Below are 18,458 nucleotides of genomic sequence, written 5' to 3'. Positions count from 1 at the left end.
GTCTCAACCAAACATTATTTTTTAAAATGTATAGCTGATTCGGTTAATATATAATTTTTAAGAGAATCAATCATAATAAGATAGAAAATTATCTGAAAATTATAATTTTTTAAATGCCCCAATGCCGTCATGGAAACAATACGCAGTCTATATTTAGTATAATACCCAGAGTTCCGCACCGAAAGGGATTTCCCGAGAGTTCCCCGCCAACCAATGAAATCTTGACATTTATATTGAGCCTTGCAGGTAAAGGAAAGAAAAAAATGTCATCCATAGCAAGGAAAAAACGACGACCAAATGGCTCTAATAATCGCAATAAGGACTTGCAACACCAGAAACTGATCAAATCTGTAGATTCTTTTTTGAAGTCTATTGCATCTGCTGACCTGAGACTTACAAAGAAATGCAGTATTTGTGCCGACAAAGATTCTTCGTTTGGAAACCTCCGACCTCTGATGAAGGCATTGGAAATATCCTGCCATGGAATTCCCTGGCTGCTGGGAACAGTTGTCTTGCTACTGACTCTTCACAAAGTCGAACACATAGCAATTCTCGTGAATTTACTTTTAGGTAATCTATAAACATAGGGCATAACGAAGAATTTTCTATGCTGTACAGTATACACATGTGAAGTGGAAATTAACTTAGTATTTTGTATAAATATAATCTATGTCTCTTCCTGGTATTCAGTTAATAGTAAGTGTGTAAAATATAATCTATGTCTCTTCCTGGTATTCAGTTAATAGTAAGTGTGTAACCGGTGTTCCATTCATAGCTGCTACAATGGCAACCATAATATTGTTTGTGTGATTTAATATTGCATTCCCAAATGTTTCCATGTAAATTCATACTCGATACTCCAAGAGTTCCGATTACTTACTATCTCTACACCCCTTTCTCAAAGTAAAATTAGAGGCAACAAAACAGATAATTAATCCTTTGATGTACATTAAAAGTGCTGTATAAGGGAACACTGTTTTCGACTGTGAGGCTTTGAAGCAAAGGAAATCTTTGCTGACCTGTGATTGGTCAAATATTTTCCACTGAGCTGCCTCCAATTTTATTATGAGATAGTCCAGGGGTGTAAAGATCGAATGTGATAGGAACCCCTGGAGTATCGAGGATGAGGTGTAACAGGAGAGGAGAAAATGTAGAGGCCAGACCAGGATTCGAACCTGGGACCCTCCTAACTCTAGCCGAGTGCTCTACCGACTGATCTACCTGGTCACCGATGATCGACCCAGTCCAATTAAGTTACATGAGACCCTTCCAAATACCACCACCGTGGGTTATTTAGTTGAACGCCAATTTTGTAACAGGAGAGGAGAAAATGTAGCGCCCAGATGGGATTCAAACTGGTCTGTTCTCTTAAGTTTCTCCTCATCTGTTACATATGATTACATGTCAAACATTATTGGAACAGGAAACGCTGCAAAAAATTAGGATATGACTATGTTTTGTATATGGAAGCCAATTTTCCATGTACCTTATATCTTTATAAAACTCATTTTGTACCAATGACCATGTTTTAAATGGAAGCCCTTTCGGTTTCAGGCCTTATAGGCGATCTGGTTGTAGTGGCATTTTTGAAGTTCCTGTTTCAACGTCCAAGACCAGCCCACAATAAGATGGATATGTTTGCTACAGTGTCTGTTGACAACTACTCCTTTCCATCAGGTCATGCTACAAGGGCAGCAATGGTTGCCTTCATTCTAGCTGAGAGACTGGTGGTGAATTCATCATTCCATGGACTGATATTGCTGTGGTCAGTTTTTGTTGCTGCGTCCAGACTGATGCTTGGACGTCACCATGTTAGCGATGTCCTGTTCGGTTACCTAATTGGCTATATACAGTATAGTGTACTGTCTAGCTACTGGTTGTCTGAGCAGACCTGTATGTATCTTGTTGAACCAATTTTTAGGCATTTACATCATTAATGTTTAATCTAATCGGCAGCTATAAATAGTCACACACTGTCATGTAAAAAATTCACTAATACAACATTTGTGTGTTGTGTAAATTAGTAATTATATTGAAATCCTTGACACTGGCTCCCATTGTTCATTGAAGGTTCATTGTTATAGATGTGTTATCAGTAAATCAACAAGCGTCCCTAATGAAATAATGAATTAGGAATAGAATTTGATTGACCTGTGTGTGTGTAGTGTGTTGATATTGTTCTGTTGCAAGTTCTACTATAGTTGTCAAGGGTGAGTACATTTCTACAGTGAAACCCCTTTAGTTCAAACCTTCATTCCTTGTGTAATTAAATTTTTACTGTAAAACCTGAGGGGAACCTCTAGTTCAAACTTTCATTCTTTGAATTCCTCCCATTTGTCAATGATTAATTGATTCTTATAATTGCCCCTATATATTTCATGTAAACAAACCCACAAATAGCTCAAACCCTTATTAGCCAAATACCCTTCTTTCTTTGCATAATAATATGTCCTTTTTCATAACTAAAACCACCCATTTGTACACAAACATGTAATTTAGACTTCTTGTTGATAATTAATTTGCAAAAAGGAACTGATTACACTTGAATAGATAGCATTAAAGGGGATAGTTGGGCAAAGAAAACCAGTCTAAATGCGTTCATTGGCCTTCCAAAAGTTCTCAAATTATAATATGACGGTCAAGTTCTGCTTACATTTCCCAGTTCTGACCATTGAACTAAGAAAAGATGAAAGCATTGAAAGCGAGGCTGTATGGAAATGTAGCTACGGACATAGTCAGCCGGGAGGACGTTTTAGGATTCCTATACTTTAAATTAATTTCTAAGTACGCAGACAGATTTTGGCGAGAGATTTTATTTTTCTATTCCATAAGAAATTATACTGGATACATTCATACCATTTTTACCGACTTTAGCCATCCTTGCCTGACTGTTCACTTTAAAGTTTCTGTGAGATGTCAATGTTCACATTGTTGAATTCTGATTATGCCAACATCTGATGATTGAATTACTATCAATATTCCATGAAATATTGGCACATTTATTGGCACATGTTTCTGTCTGTTTGAACTAGTGAGGTTTCCTGTATTTTAAATGTAAGCATATCAAATGAAACAGGTAGACATAAATATCCTAAATACTGTGATAGTAGTTACCATAGGGTACTTATAGTCCCTCAGGGAAATTTGATACATTTAGCTAGATTGTTTATAGTGTTGATATCCCAAACATTTGTAAATAAACATATCTACTTGCAGAGCAAAATTTCTCCCAACATTGACACCATCCATATATTTATCCTAATTTTATGGTGTTGTGCGGCACTGCGCATTGTCATGTTGTAAACAAAACTGGGTTTTCATATTAAAATATGCAAAACGAAAACAACAAAAAATGCTCATTTGGACAAAGTGTAACATATGTTCAGTTTTCTTTTTATCCAAAATTGACCACCCATATTTTGCTCAAACACATTAATTTCCATATCATCATGAATAATGAAATGCTAATACCCAGTTATGTTTAATCTGTATATGGGTAACAAGTTCCATAGTATAGCCCGGTAATACAATGATGTTATGATAAGTATTTTTTCCTTAACTTCTGTATTAAACTCTTTCCTATGGAGAATTTAAAGTTAAAGAATTCCTTATAGTTATGGAATATTCAGGAAACTGACTCCAGAGATATTTATTTTATGACCTTTATACAGACAAGAACATCTTCATGTTTTAGTTTGAATTCAGCTACAAGTCATGATTACTGTCTATTTTATGTTCATTTGTGTAATCATGAGTTTGATGGACAAGTAAATATCACCAGTATCTGAATTATTTACAAAAGATAGCCTCATAAATGTGTAAATGACTTGCTGAATCCAATTTCCGTTCTTTATCAGCCATGTTGTAATGTAAGACCATAAAGACATGTGTAATAAACCCTTCTGAGTATGAGGTAAAATGGTGTGGAAATGACAAATTTGCAACATTCTTTTGTTTATATGAAGTCCCACTACCACAGTTGGTGTTCCCACTCAATGAATGGATAAACATGTCCATTGTCACAATAATTATTTATAAGTACACTACCTGGTATACCATAACTACCTGTGTAATCTTTACTTTTAACACGATCATTGTTATACCCATGTGACAGTGATCAGTACGTTCCATTATATGATTCATACCAGTTTTATCAGTTCCGCACCAACTACATTTGTAATAAAATATGTTTGGATTTTACAAAGATGGCAACACCCAAATGAAAGGACGTACGATTGGAAACTAAGTATTTTGTATCTTACGTGTACCTATAATATTAATGATAATATAATCTATAACGGAATATGAATGTGTTGCCTAAATAACTTCAGCATGCAAATACAGTACATAATTTACACAATTTCATGGAATATGATGATTTTCTGTGTTTACAAAAAAGAAAACATTTTGATTACTATTGAAGGATCCTTCATTTCGAATCCAAGTGGTACATTTCAGGAACTAGATGGTTTGTGCTGGTTTGACTTGTAGAGCACATTCCATTTCAGGACTATAAGGCCTACAGCAAAGATGTACTGGTACAAATCTGTTAATGGAACCCATATATGATTGATCACTGTTAACATGTCATCGTTCATGTTATCAACATTAGCATGATTTTTGTTACCCATGCGATTGCTAAGTGAACATGATTACGTATGTAGTTGCCATTAAATGGTTTTCATTTTGGATGTTTTTGAGTTATTAGTTTCTTTGAGTACATATGTGAATGTCTGGAGTAATATGAGTGTAAATTCTACAATGATCAAAATGTCAATATGAAACAGTATTTATTGTTAAAATATAGTAATAATCAGGACCAGGATGTAGTAGATGTAATTTTTTGATCTCTCTTACAGTGAGGGATATGTGATTATTTTATTGTGCATTGTAATGACAACTGTGTTCAATTAGTTTTAGATTTGTCTATGTTATAATGAATAAGTTGATAAGCGGACAGTGATCAACCTGTAACAAAATACTCTTACTAAACAAGAGTTCCTTTTTGTTTGTTGTAAAACAATTCTGGCCTTGATTTCTTAAACAAAAGTACCTTAAGTGTCGACTTAATTGTGGGTTTTTTAGCCCACCATCATCAGATGGTGGGCTATTTAAATCGCTTTTTGTCCGTGGTCCATCGTCCGTCCGTCCGTCCGTCCGTCCGTCCGTTAACAATTCTTGTTATCGCTATTTCTCAGAAAGTACTGAAGGGATCTGTCTCACATTTCATATGTAGGTTCCCCTATGGCCCTAGTTGTGCATATTGCATTTTGGGACCAATCGGTCAACAAGATGGCCGCCAGGCAGCCATCTTGGATTTTGATACTTAAAGTTTGTTATCGCTATTTCTCAGAAAGTACTGAAGGGATCTGTCTCAAATTTCATATGTAGGTTCCCCTAGGGCCCTAGTTGTGCATATTGTATTTTGGGACCAATCAGTCAACAAGATGGCCGCCAGGCAGCCATCTTGGATTTTGATAGTTAAAGTTTGTTATCGCTATTTCTCAGAAAGTATTGAATGAATCTGTCTCAAATTTCATATTTAGGTTCCCCTAGGACCATAGTTGTGCATATTTCGATTTGGGACCGATCGATCAACAAGATGGCCGCCAAGGAGCCATCTTGGATTTTGATAGTTGAAGTTTGTTGCTGCTATTTCTCAGAAAGCACTGAAGCGATCTGTCTCAAATTTTATATGTAGTATGTTTGCAAAAGTTTGAAAAGCAGAGAAAAGATCCCTCTTTCCATTGTCAGACATAGATCATTCTTTGGTTGGCGCCAAGATCCCTCTGGGATCTCTTGTTTCTTAAGAAATTAAGGCAAGTTCTCTAGATGCTCTTGTTGATTGTTTTACTGTCCAAAATGAGTTGTTACATTGTGAGGTACAAATCATTGTTAGAAGCTGCCATTTGAAGATGTATATATATACATATTTGTTATTTATTTTGTACAAAAATTCTTAACCCATTACAGTGTACATCTATGCAAGTATTGGTATGTTGAGAGCTATGTGAGATCATTTGGCCCAAACTCAGATGAATAGATGGTGAACTGTTAAGTAACTCTCCATTGGTCCATAGTCCATATCATACCAAATTTCTCAGACTCTTCAAATTGGATGCAAGTATATTTTTCCTTGATCTCAAATCTGCGAAACATGTGATCAATTGAAGAGTAAACTTAATTTAAACAGGTCATAATTTGATTTTGACAGTTGAATTCATTTCCCAGAAATTACTAAACAAAATTTTTTAAGCTAAATATTATTTGTTGCTTCTTGCATGTATATTGCATTTATTAGAAATGTTGCTGTCTGGTGAAGTCTAATATTTTTGGTGAATGAATGTTTATTTCCCACATTATTAACCATGTACTTTTTCAGTTATTACATGTTCAACATTGAGAATAAAGTGCTGTTAATGTTTAAGAAGTTGATGATAATATTGAGAAAAAGAGAAATTTTAATACCAGGTAAAATAAAATTGCCTTCTTATATATCATATGAATCGTCACATAGCAGGATTCAAAATGTTGACATCATGATTAAATAAATTTCTGGAAATTGATTAATTTTATATTACTGAATACTATCATTATGATGATAGTGATGAACAATCCATCATATATCAATACTTTGGCAGTTCATTACCATACTATTTTGATAACCAAGAAACAGCACCGTCATACACACATAATAAGTGTTATCTATATGAACACTATTACCTCCACTACAGAAAATCACCAGAGTAACACATGTACATAGTGGCAAGAAACAAGCGTAAATTTTCTTTTATTACATCATTCGATTGTGTTCACTTTAAAAACAAAAAGATGTAGATGTATTACATATCCTTTGTGTAGCTGCTCCTTGCAGGTTAAGAATGGCATGTGTACATTTATTAAATTTTATTTAATACCTTATGGTAAATTGATATTTTTGAACAAATACCCTGGTACCATCTTCTTTTTATTGTACAAGTTCCTTTTTAAATGAACAAGGACCAATTTGAAAATAATGAGAAAATGAAATCAATGTGCATTCCAAGCATATGTGTGTTGAGGATAGAAACAAATGCAGTTGTTATATGTGGGTGAAATGTTGAGTATTGATAAACAGAATAGTATGCAGGAAGTGTTATCGTTCATGTTCCATATTTGTATATTGCATAACTAGTTATTTGCCCTGCAGGTAGGTCTTGATAGTTACATCTGCAAGCACAATTTCATATATCTCAGAGAAAATAATTTCACTCGGAATGAAATGACATCACAATCAATACCTACCTCCAAAGGGAAATAACTCTTATTATGCAAAGACGGAGTACGACATGAAAATCTTTATAGTATATGGTATGTTAAGCATTCTGCAGCAAACATTTGAAAGCTACTTTAGTTGAAATGAAATGGCACTCTAAAGTTTTATGGTGTTGTTTTGTGACCTTTTTTTTATATTATTTTCAAAAATAAAAGTGTTGAAATACAAGTTTCTTTTTTTTTTTTTTTGTCACCTAAAATAATGGTCTAAACATCAATGCCTTCAAATTTAATTAATTTTGATTAGTGATGCACCAACTCGCCTAGGTGGACCCACGTACAAGTATGAAGTTCCAATGCCTTATTTAGTAAAACACCTCTAGGCCTAGGGACCAAAAAACAATTTCATTATCAACACAGTTTGTTCGATTTTTTATAGGAATCTTGTTTGGGAATGGAAATAGCTACGTTACAACCATGAATTTGTTGTAAGTGTGTTTGTTATAAATATGTTTTACTGAAGTATACGATATAAAGCCCAGACAATGTTTTATTGAAATTGAGGTCAAAGGTAATAATATAGGTGAATGACTTGGTTTTGGTACACATCCGTGGGTTCCATTTGCTGAGTTGTACCAGTTGTATGGATGGAAATCTGCTGTATCTCAAATGGAACGCACCTTACCAGCAGAACTGTACCGGTACAAGTGGTTCATTTTCAGAAGCGTACCACTTGTATCCAAGATGGCGAACCCGAGATTTTTCATTTGTCACTGGAATGTTTTCTTTGTTGAAAGCAAGGCAGAGCGAATTTATATCTGATAAAAGTACACAGATTGTTTATTTCGATATATGCCGAAACTATTTAGGTATTATTTTTATATCCATGTTATTGTTAATACCGAAAATACTTAGCTTTTATATTCGAAGTGTATCTTTCATATGGGTACCGCCATCATGGAAAAATTCAAACGCGTTCCATTTGGCGGTGCCGTATCACTTAAGTACAATTGGTACCAATCCGCAAATGGAACGCACGGTATGTCTTGCCTAGGTGAACACAAACGATCAGTTTGGTAGGAGTTTCCATCGCCTTATTTAGTACACTAAAGATGGCCTGGTCAAGGCAGTGCAGATGCAACATAAACCTCCCCTATCCAGTCACAGATGGGGTACAAATAACCTTACGGCAAGTTAACAATTGTTTGCAAAAAGCAATAAAATCTTTGTTTTCAGCAGGATTTTTTCCTTTTGGTTTTATGTAAGTATTGTCCCTTTGAATGAAACATATTGCATTATGAGACACATGCTGTGACATGCGTCTTACAGAAAGTCACTATTGACTAGACAAACATTTTATCATCATAAATGAGTATTAAAACCAAGAAGCGTCCCCATCCCCATTTTCATGGACTCGGCTTCCATTTACATTGAATTTTCTTTCATTTCTATTGCAAATCGAATATTGGCTTACTTCGTCTAATCATTATGTGAAATGCCTAAATTTAATCCAATTGAGCATACTCATTTTTCTAGATGTGAAATACAGTATTATTCTAATAGACTGACTGAAATTAACATTTCACTTTCATCCAGGCAAGAATTTCCATCAAGAAAATCCTTATAGCAGCCAACCAAAATATAGCATAGTGATTTCTATTCCCCGTTAAGGTTCCTAAAAGATTTTAAAGCCCCTAAAAGATCAATGTTTTATTGAAATTGAGGTCAAAGGTCATAATATAGGTGAATGACTTGGTTTTGGTACACATCCGTGGGTTCCATTTGCAGAGTTGTACCAGTTGTATCGATGGAAATCTGCTGTATCTCAAATGGAGCGCGCCGTACCAGAAGAACTGTACAGGTACAAGTGGTTCATTTTCAGAAGCGTACCACTTGTATCCAAGATGGCGAACCCGAGATTTTTTCATTTGTCACCGGAATGTTTTCTTTGTTGAAAGCAAGGCAGAGCGTGTTTATATCCGATAAAAGTACACAGATTGTTTATTTCGATATATGCCGAAACTATTTAGGTATTATTTTTATATCCATGTTATTGTTAATACCGAAAATACTTAGCTTTTATATTCGAAGTGTATCTTTCATATGGGTACCGCCATCACGGAAAAATTCAAACGCGTTCCATTTGGCGGTGCCGTATCACTTAAGTACAACTGGTACCAATCCGCAAATGGAACTACTGTATGTCTTGCCTAGGTGAACACAAACGATCAGTTTGGTAGGAGTTTCCATCGCCTTATTTAGTACACTAAAGATGGCCTGGTCAAGGCAGTGCAGATACAACGTAAACCTATATGTCCCCTCCCCTATCCAGTCACAGATGGGGTACAAATAACCTTACGGCAAGTTAACAATTGTTTGCAAAAAGCAATAAAATTTTTGTTTTCGGCAGGATTTTTTTCCTTTTGGTTTTATTTAAGTATTGTCCCTTTGAATGAAACATATTGCATTATGAGACACATGCTGTGACATGCGTCTTACAGAAAATCACTATTGACTAGACAAACATTTTATCATCATAAATGAGTATTAAACTCAAGAAGCGTCCCCATCCCCATTTTCATGGACTCGGCTTCCATTTACATTGAATTTTCTTTCATTTCTATTGCAAATCGAATATTGGCTTACTTCGTCTAATCATTATGTGAAATGCCTAAATTTAATCCAATTGAGCATACTCATTTTTCTAGATGTGAAATACAGTATTATTCTAATAGACTGACTGAAATTAACATTTCACTTTCATCCAGGCAAGAATTTCCATCAAGAAAATCCTTATAGCAGCCAACCAAAATACAGAATTTTCATAATACAGTAAATCACATTCATAACGAACACGCTAACAACAAATTAATGCTTATAGCATAGTGATTTCTATTCCCCGTTAAGGTTCCTAAAAGATTATTCTATAACGGGGAATAAGGTTCCTAAAAGATTATTTTATAAGTGTATAACGAACTTTGTTTATAACAAATTGATTTGGTTGGTCTCCAGAGGTTTGTTATGCGTTCTACTGTATCTTGATTTCGAAGTAAAAAACAACATACTCCTTCTATATAACCATGAAATGATTTATTAAACATGTAAGGATTTTTCTGACATATATGTAGCACTTAACTTAGATTTTTTCTATCACACTAAATGTCAATTTTTTTTTTTGTCGTCTACATGTTAGCAGTCCAACTAACATTAAAACAACACACTTGTGATGATGTCTGAGTTCTGTTTTTAACGTCCTGTATACTAGGGACATTGTTCTTGTCGCGGTGAATTGTCACTGATAGATATCCATCACACAGTGGAATAAGAAGAATGTGAAGGTAAAGATGATTGGTCTTTTACTCCAATCTCATCTCCTCCAAGAATTATCCAATTCCACACATCCATACCAATCTATTATGATATTACGTGATAGGTGGAATTTTCCTATCTGTAAAAAGAATGAATGAAGAGTCTTGCAATATACAATTTTTCAAAAAGACCTATATAATGACTTCAAAAATGAAATTTTATTTACATTTTTGGGAAATTCAATTGAAAACAACAGATTATAAACTTGACGAATTGACAGTTGGTATTTACCTAGCATTTACAAAGAGGGTATCATTTCTTTAAATCGTGAAACTAACTGGTTATATTTGATTCCTAACTTGTATATATGAAATGAAATGTAAGTTGCTTAATCGGAGAAATAATGATTTTTAGATGAGTATTACAAAGGTCTGTAGCCAAACAAGTATTTTGAATCAATATAAAACCTGTTACTACCTTAGCCCTTTGATATTGGCTTCATCGTATGGCCGGAGGTATTCTACCTTGCCTTTAGTTATCACACAAACATCAACATTAGATCCAGATCCAAGATCATTAAATATACCAGCGGCGATAGCATCTCTTACTAACTGTATGGCCTGGTCTTTCTGTAAACACAATACAAGTTAATATATAGCATGAACATTTGCTGTTTTCCTTTCTGTGACTAAAGTATTCATAAAGATAATTGATATGTACATGTGATGTATTTCATCTTTATATTCATCTAAATGTTATATGCTTGCTGTAACATTACAATGACGCAAAGCAATGCACATAAAACTTAAACACTATTATTTTATCAGGCTTCACTATTACATTATCTTCCAAACATTTTAGTTGAAGTTACCTCCATTTCTGGTTTGAAACGGTCCTCAAATGTAGCCATAGCTGCAAGTGATCCTGAACCTGTTAAAACAAAAAACAATGTTATGTTTTATGCCTGTGTATTGAATGTTAGAGAAGACCAAGATTTACAACATACATATGAGATGGGTGGAATAGCTAGGGATTGACATTGGAACCTCTGGCGAACTAGACTTATGTCAAAACGATCAAGCTAAAGAGAAGTTCTCTCTAGCTGAGATGTTATTTCCGCTAGTACCATGGTGATCACCATGACATCATACCATGTGTGTGTAAGCAATGTAGATCATTACATACAAATGTCACATTAATATCCATTATGGTGAATTGATCACCATTTATCACATACGCTTTATGTTGAGATCTTAACAGGAGTAATAACTACCATCTCAAAGAGACTCAGGTATGTCTCAATCTCATCCAGGGGACAGGACTAAGAGCCTATGTTGAGATCTTAACAGGAGTAATAACTACCATCTCAAAGAGACTCAGGTATGTCTCAATCTCATCCAGGGGACAGGACTAAGAGCCTATGTTGAGATCTTAATAGGAGTAATAACTACCATCTCAAAGAGACTCAGGTATGTCTCATCCAGGGGACAGGACTAAGAGCCTATGTTGAGATCTTAACAGGAGTAATAACTACCATCTCAAAGAGACTCAGGTATGTCTCAATCTCATCCAGGGGACAGGACTAAGAGCCTATGTTGAGATCTTAACAGGAGTAATAACTACCATCTCAAAGAGACTCAGGTGTGTCTCATCCAGGGGACAGGACTAAGAGCCTATGTTGAGATCTTAACAGGAGTAATAACTACCATCTCAAAGAGACTCAGGTATGTCTCAATCTCATCCAGGGGACAGGACTAAGAGCCTATGTTGAGATCTTAACAGGAGTAATAACTACCATCTCAAAGAGACTCAGGTATGTCTCATCCAGGGGACAGGACTAAGAGCCTATGCTGAGATCTTAACAGGAGTAATAACTACCATCTCAAAGAGACTCAGGTATGTCTCATCCAGGGGACAGGACTAAGAGCCTATGTTGAGATCTTAATAGGAGTAATAACTACCATCTCAAAGAGACTCAGGTATGTCTCAATCTCATCCAGGGGACAGGACTAAGAGCCTATGTTGAGATCTTAACAGGAGTAATAACTACCATCTCAAAGAGACTCAGGTATGTCTCAATCTCATCCAGGGGACAGGACTAAGAGCCTATGTTGAGATCTTAACAGGAGTAATAACTACCATCTTAAAGAGACTCAGGTGTGTCTCAGCCAGGGGACAGGACAAAGAGCCTTTCTCTATGTTGAGATCTTAACAGGAGTAATAACTACCATCTTAAAGAGACTCAGGTGTGTCTCAGCCAGGGGACAGGACATGGACAAGTGTAGTATCATGACTAAAGGATAAATTTCCCTTAAATTCTATCTAGTTTGCCTGGAACCAAGCAAGCTTATTTATGGAAAAATCTGGTTTAGGTGGTGAAGAAAAAAACCAACAACCTATATAACTACCGTATTTTCCGGACAATAAGTCGCACCTGTGTACAAGCCGCAGAGGCCTTTTTTACGATTTTTTCAGGTTTTGTACACACATAAGACGCACCGTTACATAAGCCGCAACCAAAAGTTAGTCCCATGCACCCACGCAACCCTCTGTGTATACGATCGATCTCTAATGAAGCACGGTAATGCTTATCGATCGATTAGAATCACGAAAACTGTCTGTAAACTTGTTCTGTAAATGTATAACAAATAAAAAACTCACAATGATGTAAATATCTTTAGAAAACTGATTTGGTCATGTTTCTGTTCGTTGTTTACTCTGCCATTACGTAAGACTTCTTGTGTGTAAACAAACATGGCGGCCGTACGAAATTCACGCTTACTCTCTCTCTCATATTTCAACATGCCGGTTAAAATACTTTCCTCAATATGCATACGATTTTCTTTTATATCTATTTTGATATACTTCGCGTATTAATTATATTGATGTGTATAGGATTACTTTATTATCAAGACTATCATTAACCTAAAATTGACTTTGTTTAGAGTGTTCTCTCTCAACTTGCCATCCCATGATGCAATTCACCGAAGCCTTATTTTTGTAAACTTCCGGATATGATTTCGTGGTGTTTGCCGCTGCAGAGATCGATTAAATGATGTTTTATACGACTGTTTGGTGCTTTTTAACATCGCTATAATGTTCTATATTACATGTAATTCACACTATAAAACTTGACTGCCGATTATTTCATTGAAGTCACAGCGACAGGATTCTGAGAAATACACATGTTGACCGTGTGTAACACGTGTGCAAGTTATATTTAGCAGTCATTCAAAAAGATTGTTTTTTCCCTGTCTGCGGGCATTTCTTTCACTCAAATAATATTTAAATAATATATTTAACTTATTGTTTGATATTTGATGGTTTTTGACGTTTTAGTTATTATTTTCTTGGTAACGATCCTGCAGCAAATCGATAGCGAAATCAGTCCGCCATTGTGTTGTGACTGTAAACAACCACGCTTCAGTCGGCCGATTTTCCATGAATTAAACAATTTTACGATTGAACATGTATCTGGTACGTTATTATTTTTATCTTTATTATATTTTCATCACATATTATATCGTTTAAACACTTTTACAGTGATATTTTCGATGTATAACTTTACTAAACCGCTATTGTGTTGCGCTAGTAAACAAACACGTTTCAGTCGGCGGATTTTCCTTGAATTAAACAATTTTACGAATGAATATGCATCTGATATGTAATCATTTTCATCGTTAATATATAATTTCATTGCATATTTTATCTTTTAAACACTTTTACAGTGATTTGTTCGATGTATAACTTTACAAAACTGGCGAGTAAAACTTACGATTTTCACATGTGAATCACGACGTAATAATGCCAAAACATCGTCAGATTTTGGTTTTCGTCCACAGATAAGTCGCACTGGTGTATATGCCGCACTCCCGATTTTCAGGGAAAAAAGTAGCGGCTTATACTCCGGAAAATACGGTTGAAACTTTAAACTGGCCCTCCCAGAGGTAGAGAGCTATGTGTTCAAATGTCACTATTATCACTAAACCACTGCTCTATATTGGCCAATACATATGATAAGCAGACATTTACTCTTTTCTTCAGAATCATTAATTTTCCTAACATAATAATTCTATATTATAATTAGCCAAAATTTGTACACCTTTTAACAAATTACACAACTTCAAAACACAATATACAAACAACTGATCAAGCTTAAAGTGAATAGTCGGGCAAAGAAAACCAGTTTAACTGCGTTCATTGGCCTTCCAAAAGTTCTCACATATTAATACGACGGTCAAGTTCTGCTTAGTTTCCCAGTTCTGACCATTAAAGTAAAGAAAAGTTGAAAGCATTGAAAGCGAGGCTGCGTGGAAATGTAACCACGGACATAGTGAGCCGGGAGGACGTTTTAGAATTTCCATACTTTAATTTAATTTCTTCGTACGCAGACAGATTTTGGCGAGAGATTTTATTTTTCCATTTCATAAGAAATTATACTGGATACATTCACACCATTTTTACCGACTTTAGCCATCCTTGCCCGACTGTTCACTTTAATGTTAAACATCAGTGAATATATGCTAATTACATGGTCTTTATCGAAATGCACATTTCAATCCGATATCAATCTATCGATACACTAAACAGACTTCTAACTTACCCATGGTAACATACGGCAGTTTGTCTGTAGATCCGTGAGGCCATACACTGTACAGGTGTGGGCCAGTAGTATCAACACCTCCCAGTACCAGGGCTGCACTGATGCCACCGTGGTATCTGTTACCAATACACAGAAACAACATATTCTAACACAACAATAAATGCAACACAATTTTAGAAACTTTACAGTGTACATATGGCAGTATGATTCAAAAACTTTGAATATTGGTCATGCAATTTACATACACAGACATGTCTAAACATTTGCATATTTTATTTTTCCTTATAACATATTTGTTGTGAATTTTGTTTAAACTGAATAATGTTGGTTTAAAACAAGACATATTAATTTTTGTTGTGAACATCACTTTAAGGTCCAAAAGGCCACACATTACTCATTTGCTACCTGGCACCTAATACATATACACCCAGGATAATCAATTTGAGATTTTTCCATGTTTTACTTAAGTAATTTAAATGTAGGTCAAGGACATTCATTCCGACAACCTTGGTAGTCCATCAACTCATCAAGCTACAGGTCTAATATCAGGTCACCAGGATTCGTAGTTATGAAGTTGTTTTAGATTTTAGACTTTAACTTTTTGTCTATTGTGACCTTGAATGAAGGTCAATGTCATTCATTTGAACAAACTTTGTAACCCTTCATCTCATCAATTACAGGTGTCTCAGCTGGGATTCTTGGTTTTTTGAGAAGTTGTTAAAATAGAAAAGTTGACAGTCATAGACAAACAGATGGATGGTTGGCCTGTTTGACGATGAATGGATGAAAGAGACTGCACTGAGCTAACAAGATATATTGATTGTGGAGATTTTTACCTGAACAACATCTGTTTGAGAAGCCTGTTGGCTGTACACACTCTTGGTACCCGACCAGTATTGAGTCGATGGAGCTCCAACTGTGAGGAAATCAATCGTGTGGTCACTTCGGTATCAGCAGCAGTACCGGCACCACAGCAACTACAAGGTTACACCAGTTATTATCTATACAGTTAACTCATCATGGTAATATATCATACTAGTAACATAATACCACCATATCTCATTTTTAACAGTTTACCACCATATCTCTATTTTAACAGTTTACCACCATATCTCTATTTTAACAGAACTTTGTGTAATTTTTTAACAATAATCATAATGGTTACTATACATATTTGTCAACATTATATGAAATTTTGAATTTTAACATACAAAAACATTAAGTCCATCATAACAGGACATAGCATTTACATTTTCTAAACAATAATCAGAGCGGTTACTATACATGTCCAAGTTCCAACCCTATGATACATATTTATAGACTTACTAAATATTGTCAGCTATATAATGGATCTTTGCACAGTTTTTATCTGCCACAACAGAGCCTTCTGTAGCCCTGGTGTCAGCACCCAATACAATACCATCCTGTAACATAAATCTCACAAATCAGAACAATTTTCTTCAAACCAATTATACAGGAAATTAGTTTAACATGTGTACACAAAATGTAGAGTATGATGTCCAAAAGTTTCAGCTATAATATTGTGTTGAATAGGTAGATTAAAACAGACTCCAAATATTGCTATTAATAGTAATAAGGTAAAACCTGAAATGAAATAATTATTCTCCAAATATTTTATTTTTTATTTTTCTTAACTGGTATCTATCACAGATAAAACAAATAAAGTTTCAGGTTTTACTTCTCTAAAAAATGTACTAATTCCTTCATAAATGACTTCACTAGATGACTAAAATAATCATTTAGTCTAATATCCCAACCTACATTTAAAAAATAATCAAGTTTAATTAACAAATTTATGCAAGAAGTACATTGAACGCATAATCAGACTTCACAATTGAGTAAATTCTCTATGAATTTTATAGACAGTAACTAATGACTGCAATTACTTTTTTACAATAAAAAAGCATAAATATGTTAACCAAATCATATTTTTGCATCATTTTTCTTTTCGATAAAAACAGAAGTTCATAATATCAATTACTGATATTTTTACATGAGGTCACACCATTACACTTTTCATTTATCTGTTCTTAGAATAATTGATCTCTTCAAATTATTTGTGAACCTGTGGGTTGTACTTGTACTTGAAACCTTTAATTAGTTTAGATTATAATTTACTATGATGGTTAGGCCTTTCATCTAAGAGTCTATTTTTTTAATTCCACAAATATTGCGGCTACTTTGAGTAATATATCCTTGGAATATTACCTTGTAAACTAAACCGACAATAGTGGTTCCTGTTTTGTAAGCTTTTGGAGGTTTTATTCCTGCTTGCTCCAGAGAAATATTTCTGAAATGAGAATAAGTTACCAGTGAGGTTTTTGTTATGGAGGTGGTAAGAACATTACCGTCATTGGTGTCATTTTCTCCCATACTTCACAGGGATATCCTGTGGTTGCTAGGGAAAAGATATCTCTATCTTACACAGGGGGGTGTAAGACAGCTCACACGCGCTAGACAATAACGTGATGTCATTAATACATGACTTCATAAATTTTTGACGCATAACGACGTTTCTGCGATAATGGCGCGATGAAAAAGCTGGAAACCAAGTGGAATTTCATCATTTTTCTGCTATGTATGGGAGAATCAGGGATATTTCAACCCTCGTAACTGTTACTCAAATGGGTAACTTTTACCCAAATGCAGGGTTGTGCCCAACCTGTTAATAGTTGAAATTTCATGACATGGTTCTTCCAGTGATTGTTCAGCGAATTATTTAATCATGTAGACGCATTTGAATCTAATGTTGACATTTTCTCTGCTGATATTGACCGACATTTTGTGCTGATGAAATAACAAAATTATGTTTCGCTCTATCTAATGTTGTAGCCGAAAAGATAACACTTCTGACAAAAAAGTCAGTCAGAAGGTGATATCTTTACCGCAACAACAGTAGTTAGTTTCGGCATAAAAATGAGATTGAGGGCGATTCACCGGCGAAATAACCCAGAGAGAATCGAATAATGTTGCTTTGTCATCGTGTGATCATTCGCCAAAAACATATCAAATTATGTAACCAAGTAGAAATATACTTTAATTTTAACGGGATGTGTAAGCTTTACAAGTGGTTTATGTTTCCTTGTCGTTAAGTCAGAAATAAATTACTTGCCTTGCATAGTTTTCAAAATTAAACCCTCCGACTCGCGGTTCGGCACCCAACACTGCAGCCATTTTCTCGAGATAAGATTCGGTGTAAACAGTTTGGAGAAATCTGATTGGCTGTAAATCCGAATTTCTTGGTTAATTAGACGCTTCTTCAACCAATAAG

General features: G+C 34.9%; 2 protein-coding genes across 3 annotated transcripts; one reads left to right on the top strand and one right to left on the bottom strand.

Annotated features, from left to right (window-relative positions):
• The first annotated feature begins 104 nt into the window (after nt 1–104).
• LOC138320727 (polyisoprenoid diphosphate/phosphate phosphohydrolase PLPP6-like) lies at nt 105–7,483 on the top strand. The gene is made up of 2 exons (XM_069263897.1): nt 105–570; nt 1,555–7,483. The coding sequence occupies exons 1-2, from the start codon at nt 114–116 to the stop codon at nt 1,935–1,937; spliced, it is 840 nt and encodes a 279-aa protein (XP_069119998.1). The 5' UTR covers nt 105–113; the 3' UTR covers nt 1,938–7,483.
• A 2,839-nt stretch (nt 7,484–10,322) lies between these two features.
• On the bottom strand, nt 10,323–18,442 carry LOC138320724 (proteasome subunit beta type-7-like). 2 transcript variants are annotated; one of them, XM_069263894.1, is made up of 8 exons: nt 18,300–18,441; nt 17,396–17,477; nt 16,493–16,590; nt 16,003–16,143; nt 15,167–15,282; nt 11,435–11,493; nt 11,041–11,192; nt 10,323–10,702 (listed from the first exon to the last, which is right to left on the bottom strand). In XM_069263894.1, exons 1-8 carry the CDS (start codon nt 18,359–18,361, stop codon nt 10,699–10,701), a joined length of 714 nt encoding a protein of 237 aa, XP_069119995.1. In that variant the 5' UTR covers nt 18,362–18,441; the 3' UTR covers nt 10,323–10,698. The 2 variants fall into 2 exon arrangements, with proteins under 2 accessions (XP_069119995.1, XP_069119996.1); XM_069263895.1 differs by lacking the exon at nt 10,323–10,702 and having other exon boundaries at nt 11,037–11,192; nt 18,300–18,442.
• Between the last annotated feature and the right edge of the window lie 16 nt (nt 18,443–18,458).

Source organism: Argopecten irradians, chromosome 4 (genome assembly GCF_041381155.1).
Source record: "Argopecten irradians isolate NY chromosome 4, Ai_NY, whole genome shotgun sequence".
NCBI classification, from domain to species: Eukaryota; Metazoa; Mollusca; class Bivalvia; order Pectinida; family Pectinidae; genus Argopecten; species Argopecten irradians.
Note: the sequence above shows the minus strand (reverse complement) of the source record. Positions and strands in the feature narration are given on the sequence as shown.

Coding starts and splice junctions, on each gene's coding strand:
- LOC138320727 (XM_069263897.1), top strand. CDS start 114: ATGCCCCAATGCCGTCATGGAAACAATACGCAGTCTATATTTAGTATA. Junction 571..1,554: donor TCTCGTGAATTTACTTTTAG/GTAATCTATAAA, acceptor TTTCGGTTTCAG/GCCTTATAGGCGATCTGGTT.
- LOC138320724 (XM_069263895.1), bottom strand. CDS start 18,361: ATGGCTGCAGTGTTGGGTGCCGAACCGCGAGTCGGAGGGTTTAATTTT. Junction 17,478..18,299: donor AATTTTGAAAACTATGCAAG/GCAAGTAATTTA, acceptor TTCTCATTTCAG/AAATATTTCTCTGGAGCAAG. Junction 15,283..16,002: donor CTCAAACAGATGTTGTTCAG/GTAAAAATCTCC, acceptor TATTGGTAACAG/ATACCACGGTGGCATCAGTG.